Here is a 26,142-nt window from a genome sequence, read left to right as displayed (position 1 = left end):
GTAATGAAACAGATCCTGTGTGTTCATTGGTGGATAAAAAAATTAGGGTTGTTTTTTTTTTTTGTCAAAATTTAGAGGTTTGGAGCTTTTTTATGAGGCCGAATCAGATAAAAAGTTATTACATCCCGCTTCAGAGCAGTGATGTATTGTAATTGTCAGTGTTTGTCCATCAGTCCGTTAGACCAGTGGTCCCCAACCCCTGGTCCGTGGACCGGTACCGGTCCGTGTGTCGTTTGGTACCGGGCCACACAGAAAGAAAAATAATTGACATTACTTCTATTTTATTTATTTTAGTCTGAAAGGTGTTTTATTTTTAAAGTGGCGTCTGTGCTGAATGACACACAGACGAATGCGTGTGTCTGTCCTCTTGACGGGTCTGGGTCACCTGACAGGTTACCAGCCGTTACCCCTAAATTTAGTGCCCACAACTGCCCCAGTGTTCTGGATCAAAGTCAAGACAGATTATCCTGAGACCCATGAAGTATCTTAATCCCTGCTTCCATTTCCACCTCCTGTCTCTGTGAAGTGGGATTTTCTGCAGAGACTAAAGAAAACCAAACTGGAGTTTGGTTTTCCAGAAACTACTTCAGCCCCTATTATTTGTCATCATCTATCGTCCTCCTGGTCCATACAGTGACTTTCTATCCGAATTTGCCGATTTCTTAACTAGTTTAATTCTTAAAACTGATGAGGTCATAATTGTTGGTGATTTCAATATTCACGTGGATGACAGTAATGATAGCCTCAGTAGGGCATTTATGTCATTACTAGACTCCATAGGCTTTAGCCAGTGTGTACAGGAACCTACCCACCAGTTCGAGCATACTCTGGACTTAGTCTTGATTTATGGGATTGAAATTGAGGAGTTGGTCATCTTTCCTCGTAATCCTATCCTTTCTGACCACTGCCTGATAACTTTTGACATTCGGCTATTGTGTAATTCTCTTCCTGCAAAAAACGTTTGTACTAGAAACTTATCAGATCATACTATTTCTAAATTTAGGGAAGAAATCCCAAGTTAATTAATCTAATCCCACTACTGAACTACACAGCGGGTCATTTTCTGAACGCAGTTAATGCTAGCCCATCTCAAATTGATTAGTTTGTTGATGTTACTTCAGATTCTCTGCGAAAAACCTTAGATTTAATTGCTCCACTAAAAAATAAGACTATAAAACAGGGGATGCGAGCTCCCTGGTTTAATTCTCATACCCACCAATTAAAGCAAGAATCCCGACAACTTGAGAGGAAATGGCGTTCTACTAAGTTAGAAGAATACCGCACTGCGTGGCATGATGGTTTACATAAATACAGGAAGGCACTTCGTTCCGCTAGAGCAGCCTATTATTCATCATTAATGGAGGACAATAGAAACAATTACAGATTCTTGTTCAGTCCTGTATCCAGACTGACAAAGAACCACAGTGCATTTGTGCCTAGTATTCCATCAAGTCTCCATGATTTTATGAATTTCTTCAATAATAAGATCCTGCTCATCAGAGACAAAATTAATGGTGTCCTATCCTCAAACTCTGGTCCTTCTTTAGGTCCCTTAGATCCGGAAAACACACAACTGACTCCTGAACCCTTTGGTTCTATGGATGTCTTTTCTCCAATACAGATTAGTCAGATGATTAAAATAATCTCCTCAGCTAAACCATCCTCCTGTCTGTTAGATCCAATTCCAACTAAACTCATCAAAGAAGCCCTACCTTTACTTGGCAACCACTTCCTTAATATAATTAACATGTCTTTATCAACTGGATATGTACCACGGTCCTTTAAAGTAGCTGTAATTAAGCCACTTCTCAAAAAACCTAACCTGGACCCTACTGTTCTAAATAATTATCGACCCATCTCAAATCTCCCGTTTTTATCTAAGATCTTGGAGAAAATAGTCGCTAATCAGTTCTGTGATTTCCTTAAATCCAACAGTTTATTAGAGAATTTCCAGTCAGGTTTCAGGGAACATCATAGTACGGAAACAGCACTTGTCAAAGTTAGCAACGACCTTCTAACCGCTTCAGACAGAGGACTTGTTTCTCTACTGGTTCTCTTGGACCTCAGTGCGGCGTTTGACACAATTGACCACAATATTCTTCTGGCACGACTGGACCAAACAATTGGTATTAAGGGATCAGCACTGATGTGGTTTAAGTCCTATTTAACTGACCGCTCCTCTCAGTCAACTACAGTTAGTTATGGAGTTCCTCAAGGCTCGATTCTTGGTCCAGTACTGTTTATCTTATCAAATTACCCAGAGGAAGCATGTATAAGGAAACACTCCATCAACTTCCATTGTTATGCTGATGATACGCAATTATATCTCTCGATTAAACCTGACAAAGTCAGCCAGTTGTGCAAATTACAGGCGTGTATCAAAGGGATTAAAGATTGGATGACCAATAACTTTTTGCATCTCAATTCTGATAAAACTGAGGTCGTTGTGCTCGGCCAAAAAACTGTTAGGGATGTAGTGCCAAGTGATTATACTTCCGGCTCTCAACGGGAGCAGACGTCTTTCTTCTGTCTCCTGTTGTTGCTATCTCCCTAACTCGTACCCAGACTGACTTTCACTTATTCTCTGCAAAATGACAAAACCAAAAGGAACTGACTTTCACTTATTCTCTGCAAAATGACAAAACCAAAAGGAAGGATACTAAAGACCAGATGGTCTCCATGAAAGAGTTAAAGAGTGAGTTAAAAAACAACTTTGATAAGTTAGGGAGTGACTTTGATAAAAAGTTGGAAGAAAAACTCAAACCGGTGCTAGATGCTTTGGAAGAAATGAAGGATGAAATGAAGAAAATGCAGAAAGACATGGAGGAAAAAGACCACAGAATTGTTGTCTTGGAACAGGGACAACAAAGAATGGATGATTTGGAACAAAGCATTCGTATAAATGATGTGATCATCACTGGAATCAACATCAAGCCGAGGAATTACAGAAATGCTATGGCTAGCGCTGACATCGAATCTGTGGAGCAACAAGTGAGTTCTCAACTGAGGGACCTGGAGATAACTATAGATCAGACCAGATTGAGACATGTTACCCATCACCATCTGGAGGTAGGAGACCACCTGCAGTGCTGATAAAACTCAACAATCGTAAACACAAGATACCTCTTCTGAAACAAGGCTTCAAACTGAAAGGAAAAAATGTCTCCATCAATGAGAATCTCACTAAAAAGAATGCTTACATCGCTAAAAAAGCTCGACAACTGAAGAAGAATGGGCTGATCGACAACACCTGGACCAACACCTGGACCGACACCTGGACCAACACCTGGACCGACACCTGGACCAACACCTGGACCAACACCTGGACCAACACCCAGATCAACACCTGGACCAACACCTGGACCAACACCTGGACCAGCACCTGGACCAACACCTGGACCAACACCTGGACCAACACCTGGACCAACACTTGCAGGATCTTCATCAGGACAAAGGGGCTTTCTCCAGACCAGATGAAAACAATGGTGATCAGGAGTGCAGAGGAGTTGGTGAAATATGATCAATAAAGACGGACAAGAGTTGTTACTACACCAGAGATCAGTACAACAGAGTCACTTCAATAGTGGAGCTCTACGGTTTTGGACACGTCAAGTCTTTCATGGAACAGTCGAAAAATCTACACCATTGATGTCAGAAACATGGACTAATGAACAAAAAAACATGTATTCATGATAACATGTGATAACATTAACTTGAGACCTTAAAGATCATGTTGATATCTTCTGACAATATAATACCATGTGAAACTGTTAGCGTGTAACAAACTGGTTAATTCTTGTATGAACACTGTCTGCTGAGGGAGGTGAAGGTGATCATTATATTCTTGTGGAGAACACTGGTAAGGTCAACTTCCTGTTTGACTATCCATGATGTTAACAAACCTTGTGTTCCAGCAAGAATGTAAACATGGTTATACTCTAGGGTAAAGGCTAATGTCTGGAAGTGGATAAGGGTATGAACGTCTGTCAGAATTCACTGGATGAGCTGGTTGAAGACTTTTAATGTCTGAGTTTGTTGATTACATATTCTAATGAGATGTTTGTTGATGATTTAGGGGACGGGAATCTTACAAGCCAATGGCTTCAACCCGTCAACCCTTTTTTTTCTTTTCAGATGTTGCTGATGATGTTTCAACACTGATGAAAGTGAAATATGTTGTAACAACATGTCTGGAAAGAAGAAAAATGAACCTAATAAAAAAAATGTAATAACCTTGGATGGCACCACGTTTGAGGCCAAAACCACTGCGAGGAACCTAGGTGTCATCTTTGATCAGGATCTCTCCTTTAACACACACATTAAGCAGGTTTCTAGAACGGCCTTTTTCCATCTCCGAAACATTGTTAAAATCGGGCATATTTTAAAACGGAGTGATGCAGAGAAATTAATCCACGCTTTCATCACCTCCAGACTAGATTACTGTAACGCACTTTTTTCAGGCTGCCCCAAAAAGTCGCTGAAGAGTCTTCAACTAATTCAGAACGCTGCTGCCCCTGTTCTGACCAGGACCGGTACCAGAGACCAGGTTCTGACCAGGACCAGTACCAGAGACCAGGTTCTGACCAGGACCAGTACCAGAGACCATATTTCTCCTGTGTTGCTTCTCTGCACTGGCTTCCTGTGAAGCTAGGATAGATGTTAAAATACTCCTCCTCACTTCCAAAGCCCTTGGTGGCACCGACCTACCTGAAGGAACTTTAGTTCCTTATAATCCATCTAGAGCATTACGCTCTCAACATACTGGCCTACTGGTGGTTCCTAGAATTTATAAAAGTAGGACGGGGGCTAGAGCCTTCTGCTATCAAGCCCCTCTATTGTGGAACCACCTCCCTACCTCAGTTCGGGGGGCAGACACCCTCTCACTATTTAAGACTAGACTTAAAACTTTTCTTTTTCATAAATTTTACAATTGATGGCACCTTAGGTTACTACGTTTATATTCATATAGACCTACACTGGTGGAGACTCAACATCCAGACTCACTGAGTTCCTCTCTCCTCCCCCTTCTCTCCAACCATCTCTGTTACTCCTCCTCCTCTCTGACCTCACTCTCCAAGTCTCCAATCACACCTTTACTAACTCAACTTCTTCCCTGGAGTCTCTGTGCTCTATGTCCTCACAGGTTTTTCTCAGGTTCACCCCTCATCCACCCATCCGCTGTGGACCTGCACCTCCCATCCACCAGTACCACCCCTCACCTAACCATCAACTGGGGTCCTGCTGCCTCTCTTCCTCCTTCCTCCATACAGTCATCCACGCAGCTGTAATTGTGCCTTGACTTTAGCAGTGGGAAACATGACCTTAACCATATTGACCCTGTCTCTATCTGGACTATCTACCACTCTCTCTCTCTGTCTCTCTCTCTCTGACCCTGTTCTTATCTTCCTTTGATTTCTTTTCCACCCAACCGGTCGAGGCGGATGGCCCCCAAAAGAGTCTGGGTCCTGCCCAGAGTTTCTTCCTCAATGAGGGAGTTTTTCCCTCCACTGTCTCTGATGCTCTGGAGGGTTCAGTTGGTTTCTGTCTGTTAAAGAGCTTTGAAATGTCTGCTGTCATGATTAAGAGCTATATCAATAAAACTTGATTGACTGATAGATTGATTGGAGTATACCGGACCAGAACACACCTCAGGTGTCATTGTCTCTGTTACCCCTAGATCAGAGGTCCCCCACCACTAATTTAATTTATTGTAATGATTATTATTGATCGACTCGTTCACCCTTTGATTGAAATGATCAGTATTTCTCCTACGGTGAATGAACTGATTATAAGTCATTATATTTAAAATAAACCTCATCAGTGCCGTCACTTCAGTCCAGTTTTTAATATAATTATTTCTTACAACTATTTTGTTCACAGAGACGTTGATGATCAATTTATAAAAAAGGTAGTTTATTGTCCGTTGATGTCTGTATTTTACCTGAAACCACTGATGAGTTATTATTAGACTACAGCTGTCTGGTGTGTTAACGATCATCGAACAAATGAAGACCGGTCAGAGAAAATATTGTCTGAGATGAAACCAGTCTGTGGAGATAGAGGTTGGGGGCCGCTGCTGTAGACCACATGTATACACAACCCTGACCTCGAAAAAGTAGGTCAAGGTCAAATTTTGTTTTTATACCTTTTTAGGTCCACATCTCTGAAACTTGACGAGATATAATCACAAAACAAAAAGCAACATTTCCAGGAAGCCAGAGGAACAACAATGTGTAGATCAGGGTAAAACGTTGGACTCAGGGGTGTCGCGGGATGTTGCAGTCTCTTAATGAGGACGTGTTGTTTGACCTGACCCTCAGTCACAGAACACATAAACTCATTCTAGAGGTTCTCCTGTAGTTCAGTGGAACTGACAGTGTGGAGGACAGGAGGACTTCATCCTGGTGGAGACACCCCAAAAACCCTCGGGGCACCTGGTGGAGACACCCCATAAACCCTCGGGGCACCTCCTGCAGCCCGGACTCTGGACAGATGTTCTCCTCATGCTGCTCATTCCGGGTCTGGAGGCTGGGGCATCAGTCTGAGGGGTAATTAAAGCCACCCTACTGTTGATCTACAGAACAACGTCCCTCTGGTGAGCCTCAGGTTCACGGCTGGAGACCCGGGTCAGAACAAACCGGTCCGGTGGACTCCATCAGGAGCCTCTACAGTTTACCGATAACCCATAATCACAAACACGTGGTCCCAAAAGTTAATAAAAACAGATGCTAATCGATACTTGCGGAGCTGATCGTCTTTACCGTCCTGGGGGTGTTTGATGGGGGCCATCTGGTTCCTCTGGGGTCCTCTGGAGCTCTCTCTCCGGCGGTGGGTCCACGGGGCTCCGGCACCGGGAACCGGTCTGACTGCAGGAACACGGCTACTATGGCGACGACACCGCCGTGACGACATGGTGTGTCCATAGCAGCGCTCCTGATTGGGTGGCTGAGGTGTTCTCACAGGCTGTGAACCAATCAGAGGCCGCCGGAGGATAAACTAACCCGCTAAACAAACACGACTATCCAATCAGTAGCCGAGTAGAATGGGCCACGCCTTCACCATAGTAGATGAAAGGGGTGGCTTCTTGGAACCTACTTCCGTCGGGGTTTTTCACAATAAAAGCACACACACACACACACACACAGACACACACACACACACACACACACACACACACACACACACACACACACATACATACACACAGACACAGACAGACACACACACACACACAGAAACACACACACACACACCAGACACACACACACACATACACTCACACACACACCAGACACTCACACACTCACACACAGACACACACACTCACACACACACACACACACACACCAGACACACACACACACACACTCACACACACAGTTGTCCACCAGATGAGCACAGGGTGTCCTCAAACACACCAATGCAGTCACAGACTGCAACATCCCACAACAACCCAGAATTCAAATGTTACCCTGACCTACTGTCATAGGTCAAAGCTAGTGCTCTGACCTACTGTCACTGATCAAAGCACTAGCTTTGATCTATGGTCTTACTCACACTGGCCTTCTCCCTTGTGTTTCTATCTTATCCGGTTCCTGAGTGTACAAAAGTTTAAATTTGGGGGGGGTCAAGATTCATTCAAGCTGCTGTCACTCGTGGTACAGATCGTCCTCAAGATATGAACACCCGACTTATGAACATTGAGATGTGAACAGCGACTCCCCCCGACACCAGCACTGAGACTGAACCCCTGATGCTGGTGACTCTCCAACACAACTTTGTCATTATAAGGTTTTATTAAACAACTTCCCAGAAAGGAAACTCCTCCCACACAGATGATTTCAACGCATGTACAAAAAACAAGATAAAGTTGTGAACACGTCATCAGTCCAGGAGCGGAGGACTGACCCCCAGCCTCCAGACGGAGGCCTCACTGATCCTGCGCTGCCCCCTTCAGGCTGGACCTCTGCTTCTTCCTGTCCATCTGGCCCATGACGCGGTACAGCTTCTTACGGGCCTCCTTCTGCCTCAGGAGCTTGGCCTCCTCCTGTTTGTCCTTCTGCTGCAGGAACTCCTTGTGTTTGGCGTGCTGCACCGCGTGTGCTTTCTTCTTCCTGTGGTGATGAACTGCGCTCAGAGCGTGGAGCAGTGCTGCCACCTGCAGGAAGAGGGGGAAGAGGTCAGAACAGCCATGCTCAGAGGTGATCAGACGTCAACACGGCGCCTAGCTCATGCTAACAGCTAGCTGGGGCACGAATGCAGGCGTGGTTTCAGTCACCTTCCTCTCGTGGGGCTCTCTGATCACACTGGGCCTCTGGAGGTCTCTGGGGGTCTTTCCTTTGGGCTGCTGCTGCTTCAGTTTGCTCTTGAAGGGGAGGGCCTTCTGGAGCTGTCTCGGGATGTGGAGGGGGTTGAAGCGCCTTTGGGCTCGGACCACCGGCTGGAAGGGAACAGGATGGAGATCCACTATCAGGTCACAGTTCAGGCTCCAGCTCCTCTAATGCTTAAACTGATGTTCAGAATGTTCTTAAAAATGACACTAATTTTGATATCTTGTCATGACCTCATCTTCTAGGCTGTTATCAGCATGTACGACATTAACAGGAGGAACGCCAACATGACAGTCATGTTAGTGACATAGTAGTTGTGGCTGAGGTGCTGACATCTCTCATGAGACAGGTTGTATGATCACACACACACACACACACACACACACACACACACACACACACACACACACACACACACACACACACACACACACACACACACACACACGGTCGAAATAGCATTCTTGTTCCGTAGGAACTTACATTTCCTATTTAAAATACTAGACTTAAATAAAATAAAATGTTCACATTTATGTGAGTGTTATTTTCTTGGATCAGTGTTTGTCACTGATGATTCTTATGTCTTCATCCACCATTTATGTCAAGTCTTTGACTTCAATTAGAACTGATGAAGGACATTTCCTCATGTTGGTCTGTCTTTTAATTGAAAAAAAAAAACTAGAACCAAGGCAGTCACAGACTGCAACATCCTGCGACACCCCACAATTCAAAATGTTATCCTGACCTACTGTCATTGATCAAAGCTAGTGCTCTGACCTACTGTCATTGATCAAAGCACTAGCTTTGATCTATTGTCTTACTCACACTAGCCTTCTCCCTGGTCTTTCTATCTTATCCGGTTCCTGAGTGTACAAAAGTTAGAATTTGACCTTGACCTCGTTGTCTCAAGGTCATGAAGGAGTTTCCATTCCTTCCTCCATCAGGTGTGTGTTTCCTGTACCTTGTACAGGGAGTCTGTGTTGGGGTTGTTGCGAATGCCGAGGTCATGTTTGAGTTGTCCCAGAGTCCTCATGCCCCCCCACTGGTCCTTCTGCCCCACCGGGAGCAGCAGAGAGGTGACGGGGTTGTAGAGCTGAGGAACCGACACGGGATACCAGGAACGCAGGAACACGATGTCTGCAGACACACACACACACACACACACACACACACACACACACACACACACACACACACACACACACACACACACACACACACACACACAGACACACACACACACACACAGACACAGACACACACACAGACACAGACACACACACAGACACACACACACACACACACACACACACACAGACACACACAGACACACACAGACACACACACACACACACACACACACAGACACACACACACACACACACACACACACACACACACACACACACACACACATCAGTGATGCTCCAGCGTCTCCTGGTGACTCTGAACCGCTGAAGTCTCACCACTCATCAGCAAGCGATCCTCAAACGTGGCTCGATAAGCCCCTGGGGGCGTGGACAGGGCCTTCTTGATCTGACCTCTGACCCCTGACACTGTTCGTATGGAGGCTCCTTCAAACTTGGCCACCTCCAGCATCGTGTTGAACATGTCCTGTGAACACAGGCGGACAAGGCCTTAAAATCTGACCCCTCTTCCCTGGAAAGCTGAAGTGAAATGTCGTGTGGAACACTGCAGACCCCTCCCCCACAGGAAGGAGCGACAGCTGCTGTCATGTCAGTATCTGAATGACCGTAAACAGGGCAGACCTTGATGAAGCAGGTGTTCTTGTAGATCTTGTAGGGGTGACCGATCAGCTTGAGCTTCTTCACTATGGTCACAGACTTGTCCAGATCCAGAACCACTCCTGTGGCTGCGATACGGAAGTTAGCCTGAGGAGACAGCAGAGAGCAGACCAGTGAAACCAGAAGCTCCATGTGACGTGGATCCAGGCCCGTTGGTTCCAGGTGGATCTGAAGCCACTGAGCTGCTGCCTCCGGTGGAGACGTGACTTACGGTGGATCCTGTCACTGACTGCACAGCCAGGAAGCCGGTGCCCTGCGGCGTGACCGGACCTGAAGACACGAGGGGGAGAGGTGTTAGAACAAGAGGAATTACTTCCACTGGTGTAGACTTGACCTGCAGGGGTCAGCTGACTGTCTCACCCCAGATGGTGGCCCCACAGTGCATGTGCTGGGGGGTGTACTTGAGCAGGCGGTGGCGTCCGTTGTGGTCCTCGATGTGGTAGAGGGGGATGGTCTGGAAGCGCCTCCAGCCCAGCGACAGGATGAGGGGGTCCCGCGTCTTTAAGATGCGGCCATGCCAGCGGTGTTTCTTCAGCCGCATCTGACACACACACACACACACACACACACACACACACACACACACACACACACACACACACACACACACACACACACACACACACACACACACACACACACGATATTTTCTCCACCATGATTAAGCTCAGCCTCTCAATTTGACTCGGTGTTGCTGATTTTCAATTTAGTTTGTGATTGGTCGAATTAACAATGATTAATAATATTAATTAAAAGCACTATTTTTGTCAACATGTCAACCCACACTTTCTGAACACACTCTTACTTTTACTTTTTCAGATGGGTTAACTGGTTCATCAGAGCAGACAGTCTAGGGACTGTTTGACTGACAGCTCCAATATAAGACAGAGCTAATGCTAAGCTAACAGCCTTGCTAACAAACTGCGTACCGTCACCATTCTGAAAACCCACACCCATCCAGCTGGATCCACACACCCAAACCGTTCCACACACCTGCAGGTACCCTATGTTGCCCTCAGCGGAGCCCAGCCCTCCGAGGATGATGGGGTAATGAGGGTCAAAGTTGGTGACCAGCTCGCAGGGCACAGAGGAGATCTCCAGCCGGATGTACATCCCTGGGCGGAAGCCTTCGTACTGAACTCTGGTGTCGTCGTCCACGTCCTGGAACTCGGCCCGGTTCAGCTGAGAACAGAGCAGTCTGGTGTCAAACGGTCGTCTGGACCAACGGAGGCGGTGTGCCTGCAGGAGACCCCGCCCCCCGCTACCTCCGCCTGCTTCTGCATCTCCTCCTTCAGGTCATCGAAGTACGTGGCGTCTCCATCGTCGTACTCCTCGTTGAAGCGCTCCTTCAGCCGGCGCTTCTTCTCCAGACGCTTGTTCTTCTGGACCTCGTCATCCACCTCCACGCTCTCTCCAGCTTCACCGTTATCACCATCATCACCATCACTGTCACTGTTCTGCTGGTCACAAGGTGTACAAGAGGTCATGTCATCCAGTCAGAAGACAACATGCTGCTGGGACAGAAGTTACCATTGGTACGGAAATGAAAATGTGCTTTAAACAGTCAAAACAGATCATGTGTAAAATATTTTACAAAGTTTATTTTTTTTAAAAACCAAGCTAAGTTTGTAAGACAAAATCAAATAGAAATGCTGATCAAATGTGTTATTAGAGGGGATGAACACAGGGAAACATCAGGAACTCAGAACGCATCAAATCCTAAGTGAGAACGTTCAAAAACAAAAAAGAATTCTGTTCCAGCACTTGAAATGTTTTCTCTCTGCTACTAAATGAGGCTATTACATGGTTATTACATGAGGTTATTACATGGGGTTATTACATGAGGTTATTATATATTATACATCATTGCCAGGTGTTTCACACAGTTGAAGCAGGTCAGTATGAACACAACACGGACACCCATACCTTGTGTAATGTGACCTACTCCACATGACCAGGACTCACCTCAGCTGAACCCTGTAGCCCACTTTGTCCAGCATGAACTTCTCCTGTTTCTAGATCCTCAAAGTCTCCATACAGTTCCTCTGGACACAGCACAACAGGAGAAAACTGGATATTGAGCTGTTTCCTTTGTTTTCTTTAACACATGGACTCTGTTTCCAGGAGTGGAACCTTCTTCACATGCCCCCCCCCACGTGTCACTACACTGATTGAACTGAACAGAAGGGTTCTCCTGCCTTACCATCCTCCTTCAGCAGCACAGCAGCATCTTGACCGTCATCCCACTTCCCTGTTACAAAGCAGTCCCGGATGGAGTTCAGCATCTGAGAAGAACAACAGGACAAAAATGTAAATGTCACCGGAACACTTCTCTCACCTAATGCTAACGTTGTAGCAGTGGCTACATGATCTTCTGCTTGTGCACAAGGTACAAGTTGTGAGCAGGTCATGCTTTTGGAGGTGGGAGGAGGCTGGAGAACCCAGAGAGAACCCACACAGACACGGGGAGAACATGCAAACTCCACAGAGAGCGGGACTCGACATCTAAATTATTATGCTGAATAAATATTTAACATAATTATAGGGGTACAGAAATAAGTCCTTGTTCTGGTTTTGAGGTGAACTAAATGTATTTCCTTGTTAAATCATTAGTTTTGTGTTCTAGAAGCATAAACTCCCAGTAGTGACTGTACCTCCTCAGATTCCCAGTCGTGCGAGGAGTCGCCGTGGAAACGGGAACAGTCAACAGCATTAGCTTCCAACTTTTTACTGTTCTGAGGGCGGCTGACTCGAAACAGCCCCCCCAACTCCTCTTCCTCCTCGTCCTCCTCCTCCGAACCTTCTGCCTTTGCAACTGAAGAGGAAATGACAGTCAATGGAAACCACAGCAGCACGTGATGGTTGTCAGGTCGTCTTCACACGCTGGCGGTTCACTGCAGGGTCCTCACGCTGGTCTTCAACAACAAACCACATTAGCAGCAGTAAAGCGTGTTGGACCAGTCCTGGTCTACAAGCCAGAGGTCCTGCTAGCTCAGCCTCCAGCACCAAGAACATCCTCCCTACAGCCCATCATGGACGTGTGATGGCATCGGTCCTGTTTTCAGGACCAGGAAAACTTGCCCCTCAAGAGGAACCATGAACTCTGACCTCTACTCTTTTTGAACACATCAAGTCACCCTTCTGGGAGATGAAGGTCCTGCAGCAGGACAATAATCCCAATCACGTGAGAAAGTCCACCTCTGGAGACTACAGGGATAAAATTAAAGTTTAGTTTAAGTCTGGATCTGAACCTCGCTAATCTAGTTTAGTGTGACCCTCGATGTGCCTGATCTCAATGTTCCAATGAATCTAACCAAGAGATGCTGGGTGACCCCATTTCCCCCCAAAAAGGAAATGATTTGTTCAGGTTCAGCTGAAGGTGTGGTGACGTCTCAGCTGTCAGGATGTGGACCTTCAGACAGAGCAGGAGGAATGTCCTGTGGTAATAAAACCTGACCCATTGGGACCAGACCCCTACAGGAACAACTGGCTGGGCTAACTCTGACTCACAGTCACTCAGCACACATGTCCTCTCATCTATATTTTCATACAACAATACATCCATGACACATGCAACCAGAGCCTTGGGCTACCTGCGCCATAGACCAGCTTTCTCAGATTGGGGGCGGCTTGTTGTTGTCGTAGAAACGCTTGTGATGCCTTCAGCTGCAGACCCTCCTTCCATCGCAGAGCGCCTGTCGAAGGAAGCAGGAATACGGTCAAGAACAGGATGAGCCACGCTCCAGACGACACTAGGGGGCGCTGCAGAGACGGTTCAGGACCAGAGCTTCTGACCAACATCAAGACGTTCAGCTCTGACCTTCTGTTCCGCTGTGATTGGTTCACATTTACACGTTCAGTTTGGCCCCAGACGGGGAAACGTGGGATCAGTGAACTGACATGATACCAAAGTAATCAAACTACAAAATGTATCTACCTTCATCCTCCTCCTCTTCCTCATCACTCATCGTTTGATTGTTTGCTGCAGCCTCAGCTGCATCATCCTCTTCTTCATCCTCTGATGCATCCTCTTCTTCATCCTCCTCCTCCTCTGAACAGTGTCCTGAGTCTCTCGCTCTCCCGTCCTCTTCCTCACTCTGCAGCTCGTCTTCACTGTCAGCGAACACCAGCCTCTCTGCCCCCCCCTCTTCCTCCAGCTTTGGTCTTTTTGCAGGCAGAGCTTCCGTCTTGGATCTGACTCGCTCCTTTCTGAGAAACGTGGATAGGTTTTCCTCATCTTCATCATCTCCTTGCTCCTCCTGGTCATATTCTTCACTTCCACCATCCTCATCATCACTGCTGTCCTCCTCCTCCTCCTCCTGCTCCTCCTCAGTGAAGACCACCTTCCTCCTGTTCCTCTTGGTGTGTGGGTCCCAAACGTGCGTCTCCTGGAGACCCTGAATCGCTCTGACACACAACACAGGTCAGAGGTTAGCAGACCAGCTAATGCTAACAAGAAGTTCAATTAAAACCAACAACATTCTCCTGCATAAATCACCACAAACAGGAAACAGGAAGTTACAGCGGAGGAGACTGAACACAGAACATCAGGGACACAGCAGCAGACACAGGTCTGGACACGCCTCCCATGACCTCATTGGCTGCCACTGACGTCTGCAAACGGGGGCGGGGCTTCCAATCAGGCTGCTAAACAGTGACTTTATCGTCATGACGACTGATCCAGTTACAGGACAGATGATGGAGAATCAGAGGAAGACAGAGACGTTGCGGCAGCTTCAGTTTGCGTGAGTCAGAGCTCATCCGTGGTGAACTGACCACGATGACACGCTGAGTGAAGCATCATGGGATTGGTCAAGAACAGAAAGAAAACACCAATAAAAGTGTGCAGCACCAGAGAAAGTCCACCAGAGGAGAAGGATTGGTACGAAGAGCTGGCAGCCAATGAGAGAATGAGGATCTGTGTCTAGATGTTTGACTGCTGCTGCAGAGGAGGACCCCTCCAAACAGAAGGAACCAGTGGGGGGGGGTTTCTAACAGACCAGCAGAAGAGGCCTGAGGACCAGTGGTGACTCCACACACCCCTGGGGGCGTCTCACCTGCTCTCCTCGTCGACCTCCGAGGGCTCCAGGCCGGCGGAGCCGCTGAACAGAGACATCCTGCTGCCCGCCATCTTGGTGTCCAGGGTGGCGTGTGTGTCGATGAGGGACTGGACCAGCTCCGTGGTGGGACGCACCTCCTCCTGAAACACAGTCCTCACGTCAGGAACCATTCCATTCCGTGTCAGAACAGGTTCAAAGGTCAAACCTGACGCCGCACCTGCTGCTGTTTGACGTGACCAGCAGGAAGGTCGATGTACACGGCGTCTTTGTCGTACACGACCCCCCCGACCCCGGCCATGGGGGCGTACAGGAGGCGCTCCTTCTCGTTCAGGGCTCTCTTCTTCTGGGCGTCCGGCAGCGAACACGGGTCTGGCAGGAAGTTCACGTCTGCCACCTGGAAGTCCCCGATGCCTGCAGAGATGAACACACCAGTGGTTCCAGTCACGCGTACTGGTCCCACAGGGGGTACAGATGGAGCTAACGCCGCGGGGGGCACCTGGGATGTGGACCTGTCCTCGGTTCTTCATCAGCGTCCCCCTCAGGTAGCCGTACAGGGACACCGTCCGGTCACACTTGGGTTCTGTCCTGACCCGCTCAGGATCGGTCAAGTCCTCCATGCTGTCAGAACGCAGACATTTAAACCTGAGATCAACTAAACCTGAGTTTAGGGTCAGACTAGTAGAACCAACGCAAGAGAACCCAGTGGTGTGATGTCACATCAATGAACAGTATTTAACAAGTATGTTCTACCGTGTGTGTGTGTGTGTGTGTGTGTGTGTGTGTGTGTCTGTGTCTGTGTGTGTGTGTGTGTGTGTCTGTGTGTGTGTGTGTGTGTGTGTGTCTGTGTCTGTGTGTGTGTGTGTGTGTGTGTGCTCACCGGTCCACCAGCACGTAGGGGTGGCTGGTCTGCCACACCAGAGGACGGAACTTCATGACGGAGATGAAGCGGCCCAGGTTCTTCACCTCCTGGGTCTGATACTCCCCATACACCATACCTGACAGGTAGAACAGCTTGGCCCCCTGGGGGGTTCACACACACGTTTAACTCTGAGCCGGTCTCGTTCCTGAGGCTCAAGCTGTGGAGTCGTGATGGTTCCATCTCTACCTGGTAGACCTCTGTCCAGAAGCGATGCTTGAGGTTCTTCTTGGTCTTCCTCAGCGTCTTGTTGTTCTTGAAGGAATCCAGGTGAGTGAGGACGCCCATGATGCGAGGAAAGCCGTGCACCTGGCAGATGTTGAGAAACTCAAAGGTCTCCATCTCGAAGCCGAAGCTGGCATCAATCAGCATCAACACCTGGAGGGAGCAGAAGGACCTGTTGGAGGCGGTGACTGATAACACCATGAGCTCTACCACTGAGTTATAACCAGTTATAAAGGTCCTGATCTGCTTCATGGACTCTACATACAGACAAGGAGGAACAAGGAGGGCTGTACTGGAGTCAGATGAAGGTCTGCATCACCTCTCAGTGATAGAAGTGTAGTACGTAAACCACCTGCACTGGGAGAACCTACCAGGTCAGCGACTTTAGCGAGGTCGATCATGGTGTTGATGTCATTGTTACACTCCATGAACGTGAGGCGGCGCTTCTTACCTGGAGGATAAAATCAGAAAACATTTAAAGGAGCCTTTCTGGCTGATGTGGCGTCGTTGTGAACCTCCTTCTGATGAGGTGTGGAGGTTCCTCAGGTGAGGAGCAGGTTAAACTGTTACCAACTGACAATCCCAACGTTCACATACTGATGGTGGACATCCCTGATGCTCCTTAGAGGGGGGGTCAAACTCAGCATTAATGGCTGACCTGTGAGACTACAGGAGCGTCTGTAAGCAGACTGTCTGGTGATGGTGACAGAGGAGAGAAGGTGGAGGGGTCACAGAGGAGGACACTGTCCAAGTTAAGGGTCATCTTGGAGAATGAATCCCACCAGTATAACACTGTCAACAGTGATCATCAGTAGGACTAGACTGACACTGATTGGACAGTTCAGCAGCAGGATGACGCTCCTACACTGCTGAGCATCATGGGTAATCCTTCCTGCCTGTGGCCATCACACTACAACTCTTCACTCTTGGTAGTTAAACGTTCAAGGGGAGGAGGAGGGAAACATTGGGGTCACTGATTACTGTATTCATCCTAACTTTTACATTCTTTTACTCATTCTGTTATTTATTCTGATATACGGATAACATATGGTGGTAAGTCGGTTCCTTTCTGTGTGGAGTTGGTCGGTTCTCCCCGTGTCTGCCTGGCTCCTCTCCAGGTTCTCCAGCTCCCGTCCACCTCCAGACACACGTAGAGGTGAATTCATCTCTCCAGATTGTCCATAGGTGTGAGTGTGTGTGTGAGTGGCCGTTGGTCTTTTGTGTGGCCCTGCGACGCATTGGTGATGGGTTCTCTGCAGTCAGCTCCTCCATGAACTCTGACGTAGGTAAACACTGATGGGGGGGGGGGGGTAAATACTGACGGGGCAGGGGGGTGACCCCTCTACTGCCGGTCTTACCAGAGACGATGGTCACAGGACCACAGATGTCACCCAGCTTCTGTCGAGTGAAGTTTTTGATGAGGCAGCGGATCAGGGTGCTCTTTCCCACCTTGGGGGGGCCAACTACAACGATCACGATGGGAGGGGGTTCCAGAGGAGTCCGGTCTACATGGGGGATGTGATGCTTTTTAGTTTTTATGTCCTGAGCCCTAAAGAAGACAAACAAACAGTGGTTTCACACAGTCTGCCCCCGGCTCACACCTCCTCTGACCGTGTTCATCAAGCAGCAAAGGATTGTGGTCAAACTGGACGTAGGAACTGAGCTGATGCGGTTTGTGTGTCTGCCAGGCGTGCAGCGGTACAAAGAGAGGCAGGACTGACCTGTGGAAGGTCTTGGCCATGCGTACGGCGGACTGAACCGCGAACGCTTTGGGGTTGCGTTTGCGTTCATCCTGTTCCGTGGAGCCTCCCTGCTTCTTCAGCTTCTTCCTCTCTGCCTTTGGTCCGCTGTGCTTCTGCTGGTGAGGCCTCTGCTTCTTCACCTTCCCATCCATCCTGCCCAGTAGAGCACAAACAAATTCACGTCAGACAGAACCGACAGGAGGAGCGCCGTTGCTGTGGTTTCTGTTACTGAACCAAACCAGACCCAAAGCACAGCAATGAAAGGTCTGGAAGGAATCAAAACAGGTAAGAAGAAGTAAACACAAAAAATAAAGATGATGTGGCTCACACACAAATTCACAAAACAACCTGGTGTGCAGAAAAAAACCCTCCATTTTGCTCTAAGGATTTATTTGCCTGAAAACGCATAAAAATATTAGTCTTTGTGATGTCTCTATAACACAAAACTCAAACAAATTTCACTTTCAATCAACTAGTGTTGAAATCTACAACATTTCTTTCAATTTTTGATGCAAACTCAGAGAAAGTCCACGTGAATACGACCCCATACAAAGAAAGAGATTGATGATCCACACACAACAGACTTCTGTGTTTTGGTTTTTGTAGACAGTGAATTAAAATGAAGTCCTTCTTTTTCTTTTCTTGTTGAATTAAGTGACTGAATTGGTCCAGGTGAGTCTGATCCCTGCTCAGGAACATGTTTGCAGTGGTGAGTCGTCACACAGCTCCACACATTAAATGGTTTGCTACGCTGCAAAAACACCACGTTTGACCTCCGACTGGTTAAATGTCTGAAAAAATGAAGCACAAATACATGTGTAGTCTGTCTGCAGTGGCTCTTCTCCTGAACACGACAGAACACACAGGTTGTGTTCCAGACCTGCTGCTGCCTCTGAACCACCTCCATCATCTGCTCCTCACATCCACCTTCTGCCAGCTTTGGACCAGCGACACCATCTAACGTCCATGTCGTCACAGCCCTGATCTGCCTCAGCTCCTCTGGAGCTTCTCCTTCATCTCATCCACCAGTGGATCCATCCAGCTCCTACAGGAAGCCCTCTGAGGGTCGACGACTTAACACAACTCTGAACACGTTACACACAAAACCAGCAGAACAACAATCCTACTTTAGACTCGTTGTGTTCATATCTGGGTTGATTTAACCCCCCGTGTCCCCGGGGGTCATCAGTGCGTCACACCCGCTTCAGGTCATTCTGTTCACGCTGGAAACTCCAGGCTCTCAAATCAGGTGTACGAGTAGCGAAAGAGGCTAACCTGAATTTAACCAGGGGCTAACCAGCAGCTAACCAGGGGCTAACAAGGGGCTAACCAGCAGCTAACCAGGGGCTAACCAGCAGCTAACCAGCAGCTAACCAGGGGCTAACAAGGGGCTAACCAGCAGCTAACCAGGGGCTAACCAGCCGCTAACCAGGGGCTAACCAGCAGCTAACCAGGGGCTAACCAGCCGCTAACCAGCAGCTAACCAGGGGCTAACCAGGAGCCAACCAGGAGCTAACCAGGGGCTAACCAGCTAGCGACAGTGTCTCCACACCTTCACTGACGTTAGTCAGTGTACTTTCTGTCTTCTTACCTGAACGCCGGCGCTCAGTCGTTCTCCTGACTCTCACGTGTGTGGCCTCTGACCCGGAAGTTTACCAACGTGTCACTTCCTGGTGAGTCGGGTGGAAACTAGAAGTCTGTAAGGTTCCGCCTCTGTTTTCTAGCAGCATCAAAGCATCTGACCGACCCGATGGGGGGGGGGGTCCATTACCAACGAATTAGTACATTAATGATTAACACTGATGTAAGAGAAAACACAGTCAATTAAAAGTGATGAACTTATTGTCAAATTCATTCATCTTTTTAAATAGTATTTTATGGACTGAACAATCATAACAAATAATGTACATAGAATATATATTAATTGTCATGAGGATAATATAAAAAATGTTACATAGTGTCAAATAATGTGTAAGGGATACAAATATTTAGTGTTTTTCAAACCTTTTTGTTCTTTTTGTTAACTTTATATATCCTAATGTATCATGATAATGTTTGAACACAGGTCTTTGCTTACCATATTTACATTTACGAATATAAAATGTTTCTAAAATAGTTAAAACGTTTATAATGAAGCAACAAAACGTTTTTTTCAGTTCTGTTTTCTAGAAAAGCAAAACACAACATTCTCCCATTCCAAAGAAAAGTTCCCGAGGAGTCCAGGAATCACCGAGCTGCTGAAGTCCTTCCAAAACGATGCAGAATGTGTGCAGATCCAGAAAAGGTCTCTGGATGGTTTCTGCAGAAAGAACAATTCATATCAGCGTTTCACTTGAATTTGATCATATAGTGGTTTGCAGGGTAATATTTGTGAGTCATTCTGAAAGAGGTTTCTTTCTTCTTATTAGTTGCAAAAAACGTATTGGGAATTGGTCACACTTTGTTCCAATTCACATCATTTATGAAAGAGTTTCAGTGTGAAACAATATATGGAACAGATATACGTTCTTCTGCCTCTTCTGCAGGGTTGTATTCAACACAACAGTTCATCCCTATGAAATCTATAGAAATTAGTTTATATGGAATAAAAAGGTCCACAGAGGAGGCCTCTTCCAACACGCTCCTCCTCAAAGTGGTTTACCTTGAAAATTAAAATACAGGCACCATTCAATTACAGATGAATGAAGAAAATGTATAACTGTGCTGAACATTTTGATAGATGTGAGACTTTACTTGCATCAGTATCTTCTGAGGTTCAAGAAGATGTTGAAAAAGGTGTTGAAAACAGCTGTTTTAAATTTTCTTAAAATAACTTGTTGAGCAAATATTACATCCCTAGTTATTAAAGTATTATTGCAGAGATTTTTTTTAAAGAAAAGAGCATAAGCTACCCTCTCAACTTCTTCTTTCATGCGACCACAGCTGCAGGACAGACTTTGTACCACTTGATGGGGCCAGAAGACAAAGTACAGAAGGTGCAGGATCGTGGAAATGTACCCACAGATGTAAGACAACGAGACCACAGTCACCAACAATAATACAGATGAGTAACGTAAAGCAAAGTAATGAATAAATAATAATTACTAACAACTACAGAGAACAACTACAGCCTTTACACACGAGTCCACCCCTAAGCCCATCTCAAACCACTAACCCTGCCCCTGTCACATATCAACTCAAAGGATTCATTTGTGCATTTCTGACCCTGCTTGAGTTCATTCACCTTGATTCATTAATACCTATTAGTTGTTGTGAATTAATACTAACACCTGAAAATAATGATTCTAAGACTGCTGACTGTGTAAATCGTTCCTATGGTAACACTGTAATGTTCAAATAAATGTTATTTACTGCACTTTCCAACACACTTGAAAATATTTACCTGTACTTCATGGTGAGTTTCTGGTGGAGACACATAACTGGGAGTTTACGTAGATTGAACATACACCTAGTGTTGACCTGATGTGACCCTGAGTCCTCACAAATAGTCCTGTAAACATGAGAATACCCCTAAGATAACGTTCTGCTGCTGCACCTGTTTTAACACCAGGTTACGTTTGTTCTTGTGTTTGTAGGGACATTTCTACTGTGCTGCTGGTGTTCCTAATAAAAGATGCATTATTTATGCAGTAAAGCTGGAATACATATGTTTTTGTTTTATATAGCCCATTTTGACCCACCTGAAAGAACCAGAATTAAAAACCATTACAAACAAACATGAAAAGATGCAACTGAAAAACACTTAAAATCAACGTAATCATATTCCAGATGATGCTCAGCTGTATTTATTGACCACTCATCCTTGCTTGCAAAGTATCTGATTGACATCTGTACAATCAGGGAGTTTCCCTCCGTGGGCGGACATGAGGGTGTAAAATTAGAGACGACATTCACTTCCTGCATTGACTGAACCATTTGACCACAGCTGAACAGCTGAGTGCAAAATGAAAATGTTAAAACAAAAAAAATGGATTTCATCGTCCTCAGTCTGACCAGCTGTTGTGCAAACATATTTAGTCTAGAAACACAAAATCTGGTCATAAATACCACCGGCGTCGGGGGACCTTCTCCACTGCCGACAGAAGGGGGCCACGTTCTTTAATGTATTCATCAAATATGGAAAGTTTACTGTCAGTAACACCGGGTGTTAATAACTAAAGAGTGGGCTGAGACAGCTGCTGATGGTCTGGTGCCGCGGTGGGAGAACAAGACCAGGAGAAAGGACAAATATTACGTTTGACTGAGAAAATAAAGGAACGTGTTTTGGAAACGTGTTCACAGGTTCAGTGGTGAACCCCTTAAAAACAAATGGTGAGAACAGTGAGCCCACGTGGAACCACGAGGATCCGGACCACCTCTGATTGTGGTCTGAGTTGTCACCTCTAAGACTCATGGGTAATGTCTCTGGTCTGCATTCACACCTTTCCTTACAGGTGTGAGCAGAACCTTCATCTAAAGTGTAACAGCATAGTCAACACACACACACACACACACACACACACACACACACACACACACACACACACTGACCTGATGAATGGGTTAGATGTGGGGCTGTGGTGCTGGACGGGGAAGGATCGGTCATTTAGCAGAGCAGAGCCGCTGTTCTCAGAGAGATGAATGAGTCCATAAACAGGAGTTCTACATCACTGCCTCCAGGTTGTAGCATCTGCAGGATAAACACACACACACACACACACACACACACACACACACACACACACACACACACACACACACACACACACACACACACACACACACACACACACACACACACACACACACACACGGAACACGACTCCCTGGGTCGTCGGCTACAACACCTGGGTTTACTTTATTGAATTAGTCAAGAAATGTGAAGGCATGAGGGCAGAATGACTGCATGAACGCTGGAACACCGCTGAGGTGAGTCGTCAGGGACCAGGTCTCTGGGCCATCAGGGACCAGGTCTCTAGGCCATCAGGGACCAGGTCTCTGGGCCATCAGGGACCAGGTCTCTGGTCCATCAGGCCATCAGCTGACATGAGCAGCAGTCCTTCTGATTGGTTAAAAAAAGAGATCCACTCACCAGATCAAACGTTACACGGCCGGGGAAAGCCTTACTCAGTCGGGGCCCCGGGGCCCCGGGGCCCCTCAGGGGCCATGAAAAACCAGAATGAAGTCCCAAAACAATAACAATAAAAAGTCCAAGTTTCAAGTTTCAAGTTTATTTATTTTTAAATAGCCCAGATCCACAAGCAATGTCTCAAAGGGCTTTACAATCTGCACATGGACGATATCCCTCTGACCTTTGTGCACTGCAAGCAGTGCGACCCTCGCATCGGATAAGGAACAACTCCCCCCAAAACCCTTTAAACAGGGGAAAAAATGGATGGGAGAAACCTCAGGAAGACTGCAGAGGAGGGACCCCTCTTCCAGGAGTGGACAGACGAAGCAATAGATACCGCATGTACAGATTAACAACACAGTAATAATAACAGTAACAATAACAGTAACAATAAATGTATAACAAAGGCATGCCGATCCATCCAGTAGAGCGAGTCACCACCAGCCGATGAAGCACACAGAGGTCACCGATCAGAGGATCCACCACTCTGAGGACAGACCAAACAGTGCCTAAGTCATTCAGCTCAAAAAAGTTAAAGTCAAGGTTACTCTGGCAAAACCCCAAAACCACAGCAGAACCAAATGAGGCAGAACCAGACTCCCCTAGTGGATGGTGAAACAGGACCACTGTACAGCTTGTGCTATCGCCAGCCATGGAAGCAGACAGAGGTAGCCGATTGCCGATGATCCACCACACAAAGGCCTGTGAGAGAGAACAGCAGAAGAAGGAAGAGAGACAGAGATAGCAGAGAGAGCAGGGGCGAGAGTGGTGCTAGAGGGACCAGAATAGCAGAGGATTAATGGGAGGCAGGGGTCTAACTAAGAAATCCTATGACTCGTCGGCAGGACTAGGCTAAACCTAAACATTGAGACCGCCATCCCCGATATTACTTATATGTTAGGTCGAACAGATATGTTTTGAGTCTAGATTTAAAGACATTTACAGATTCAGACTGTCTAATATTTATAGGGAGGTTATTCCACAAGAAAGGGGCACGATAGGAGAAGGCCCTCTGGCCAGCTGACTTCTTTTTAACTCTAGGAACACACAAGAGACCTGTATTCTGAGAGCGGAGAGCCCTAGTCGGCGTATAAGGTTTAACAAGATCAGACAGATAGGTTGGAGCAAGCCCATTAAGGCTTTTGTATGTTAATAAGAGCACCTTAAAATCGGATCTAACATGAATCGGGAGCCAGTGTAATGCAGCCAAAACTGGGGTGATATGGTCAAATTTCCTAGTTTTAGTTAATATTCTTGCTGCTGTGTTCTGAACCATCTGAAGGCCCCTAGTTCTAGACCGAGGCAACCCTGATAACAGAACATTACAATAGTCAAGTCTAGAGGACACAAAGGCATGAATCAAAATTTCTGCATCAGCCATGGCTAAAGAGGACCTAATTTTGGAAATATTACGTAGATGAAAGAAGGCGATCTTTGTCACCTCTTTAATATGCTGGTCAAAGGCAAGAGTTGAATCTAACGTTACTCCAAGGTTCTTGACTGTTGAACTATGGGTTATAAGACAGTTATCTACAGATATTGTTAGGTGTTGAAATTGGTTTATATGTCGTGCAGGGCCAATGATTAACATTTCAGTTTTGTCTGGGTTTAGGAGCAAGAAATTACTGGACATCCAACTATTCACAGCAGAAAGACAGGCCTCTAGTTTAATCAATTCAGATCGATCATCTGCTTTTATGGGCATATAAAGTTGTGTGTCATCAGCATAACAGTGGAAACTTATTCCAAAGCTGCGTATAATTTGACCAAGAGGTGCAACATACAGGGAGAATAGTAGAGGACCAAGGACAGACCCCTGAGGTACGCCATATTTGACGTCGGAGAAGGCAGAAGTTTTATTATTGTAGGAGACACATTGTGTCCTATCAGATAGATAAGACTTTAACCAAGCCAAAGCTAACTCACAGACACCAAACTGTCTCTCCAGTCGGTCAAGGAGTATACAGTGATCTATAGTATCAAACGCTGCACTAAGATCCAAAAGAAGGAGAACAGAAGTGGTATCAGAGTCCAGATTTAATAGGAGATCATTCACAACTTTGGTAAGTGCTGTTTCAGTGGAATGGCGGGCCCGAAAAGCTGATTGGAATGGTTCGAAAAGACCGCTTAATGATAAATAATCTAAGAGCTGTTGAGATACTACCCTTGCTAGTATTTTAGATAAGAATGGAAGGTTAGAAACTGGTCTATAATTATTTAAAGACTCTTGGTCGAGATGTGGCTTTTTAACCGAGTCCATTCTAACATAATGACCATCATGCAACTCATCACAGAACCCAGATGACAGTGATGTCATCATGCAGCAGTGGGGGGGGGTGGAGTCCAGCCTGAGACACCTGCTGTGTGGCCCCTGCTGGTCACAGCCAGGACCATCTCCTGTCTGTGTTCATGAAGGTAAAGCACTAGAAGACATTTGCTCCACATCATCCAGTAAAACTATTCTGATCATGTGTCCAAACTGGAAACCGAGTAAACACCTCACCAACAGGGAGGACTTGTGTTAATGCTGCGTGTTCTGGTTCACATCTGGTCCAGTGTCCCTGCAGGGCTGCTGCTGTGTGTTGTGTTAATCTACCCCGGTCTCTGGTCAGGGTAGAACTGGACCTTCTAAAAGCCAACAGCTCAAGACTGACATCCCTTTGAGTGACACTAAACCCCAGCTTTAACGTTACCTGGCTGCAATCTTTTAGTAATTTACATGAGAAAAAATATTTAGTTTTGTGACAAAAATGTAGGTTTAAGAATTCTATTTAAATTTAACTCAGAAGTCAAACATTCAACAATTAGATATAGTTTCAACCTTTAAATCCACTATACGATATCAGATTTTCTTAATCTGTCTGAATTTTATTTTAAAACTACATGTGACAAAGCTCAGAAATATTGCTGTAGATAATAAAAACAGGTGCAGTATGGAATCGTCCGTCTGCTGC

The 26,142-nt window shown here is 46.3% G+C and overlaps 2 protein-coding genes across 4 annotated transcripts in view; both read right to left on the bottom strand.

The window, feature by feature from the left end:
• Nucleotides 1-6,868, bottom strand: part of mtr (5-methyltetrahydrofolate-homocysteine methyltransferase) — a 36,118-nt gene extending 29,250 nt beyond the window's left edge. For both annotated transcript variants that reach the window (XM_068306026.1, XM_068306027.1), the window contains exon 1: nucleotides 6,762-6,868. In XM_068306026.1, the coding sequence (XP_068162127.1) occupies nucleotides 6,762-6,789 (28 nt within the window). In that variant the 5' untranslated portion in view covers nucleotides 6,790-6,868. The remainder of the gene's footprint in view (nucleotides 1-6,761) is intronic.
• A 909-nt stretch (nucleotides 6,869-7,777) lies between these two features.
• bms1 (BMS1 ribosome biogenesis factor) lies at nucleotides 7,778-19,743 on the bottom strand. 2 transcript variants are annotated; one of them, XM_068306065.1, is made up of 23 exons: nucleotides 19,670-19,743; nucleotides 18,058-18,231; nucleotides 17,695-17,885; nucleotides 16,708-16,787; nucleotides 16,301-16,489; nucleotides 16,073-16,215; nucleotides 15,692-15,813; nucleotides 15,413-15,606; nucleotides 15,193-15,335; nucleotides 14,073-14,542; nucleotides 13,729-13,830; nucleotides 12,790-12,950; nucleotides 12,339-12,420; nucleotides 12,101-12,180; nucleotides 11,401-11,595; nucleotides 11,129-11,317; nucleotides 10,496-10,676; nucleotides 10,347-10,405; nucleotides 10,100-10,222; nucleotides 9,797-9,944; nucleotides 9,292-9,467; nucleotides 8,279-8,440; nucleotides 7,778-8,158 (listed from the first exon to the last, which is right to left on the bottom strand). In XM_068306065.1, exons 2-23 carry the CDS (start codon nucleotides 18,228-18,230, stop codon nucleotides 7,931-7,933), a joined length of 3,591 nt encoding a protein of 1,196 aa, XP_068162166.1. In that variant the 5' UTR covers nucleotide 18,231; nucleotides 19,670-19,743; the 3' UTR covers nucleotides 7,778-7,930. The 2 variants fall into 2 exon arrangements, with proteins under 2 accessions (XP_068162166.1, XP_068162168.1); XM_068306067.1 differs by having other exon boundaries at nucleotides 11,401-11,592.
• Nucleotides 19,744-26,142: the final 6,399 nt, after the last annotated feature.

Source organism: Antennarius striatus, chromosome 21 (genome assembly GCF_040054535.1).
Source record: "Antennarius striatus isolate MH-2024 chromosome 21, ASM4005453v1, whole genome shotgun sequence".
NCBI lineage: Eukaryota > Metazoa > Chordata > Actinopteri > Lophiiformes > Antennariidae > Antennarius > Antennarius striatus.
Note: the sequence above shows the minus strand (reverse complement) of the source record. Positions and strands in the feature narration are given on the sequence as shown.

Bases quoted from the DNA above. Each gene is read 5' to 3' on its own strand.
- bms1 (XM_068306065.1), bottom strand. From the start codon at position 18,230: ATGGATGGGAAGGTGAAGAAGCAGAGGCCTCACCAGCAGAAGCACAGC. The intron at 16,216-16,300 runs GTAGAGATGGAA...TGAACCCCCCAG, and splicing joins TCTGGACAGAGGTCTACCAG to GGGGCCAAGCTGTTCTACCT. The intron at 10,223-10,346 runs GTAAGTCACGTC...CTGTCTCCTCAG, and splicing joins AGTCAGTGACAGGATCCACC to GCTAACTTCCGTATCGCAGC.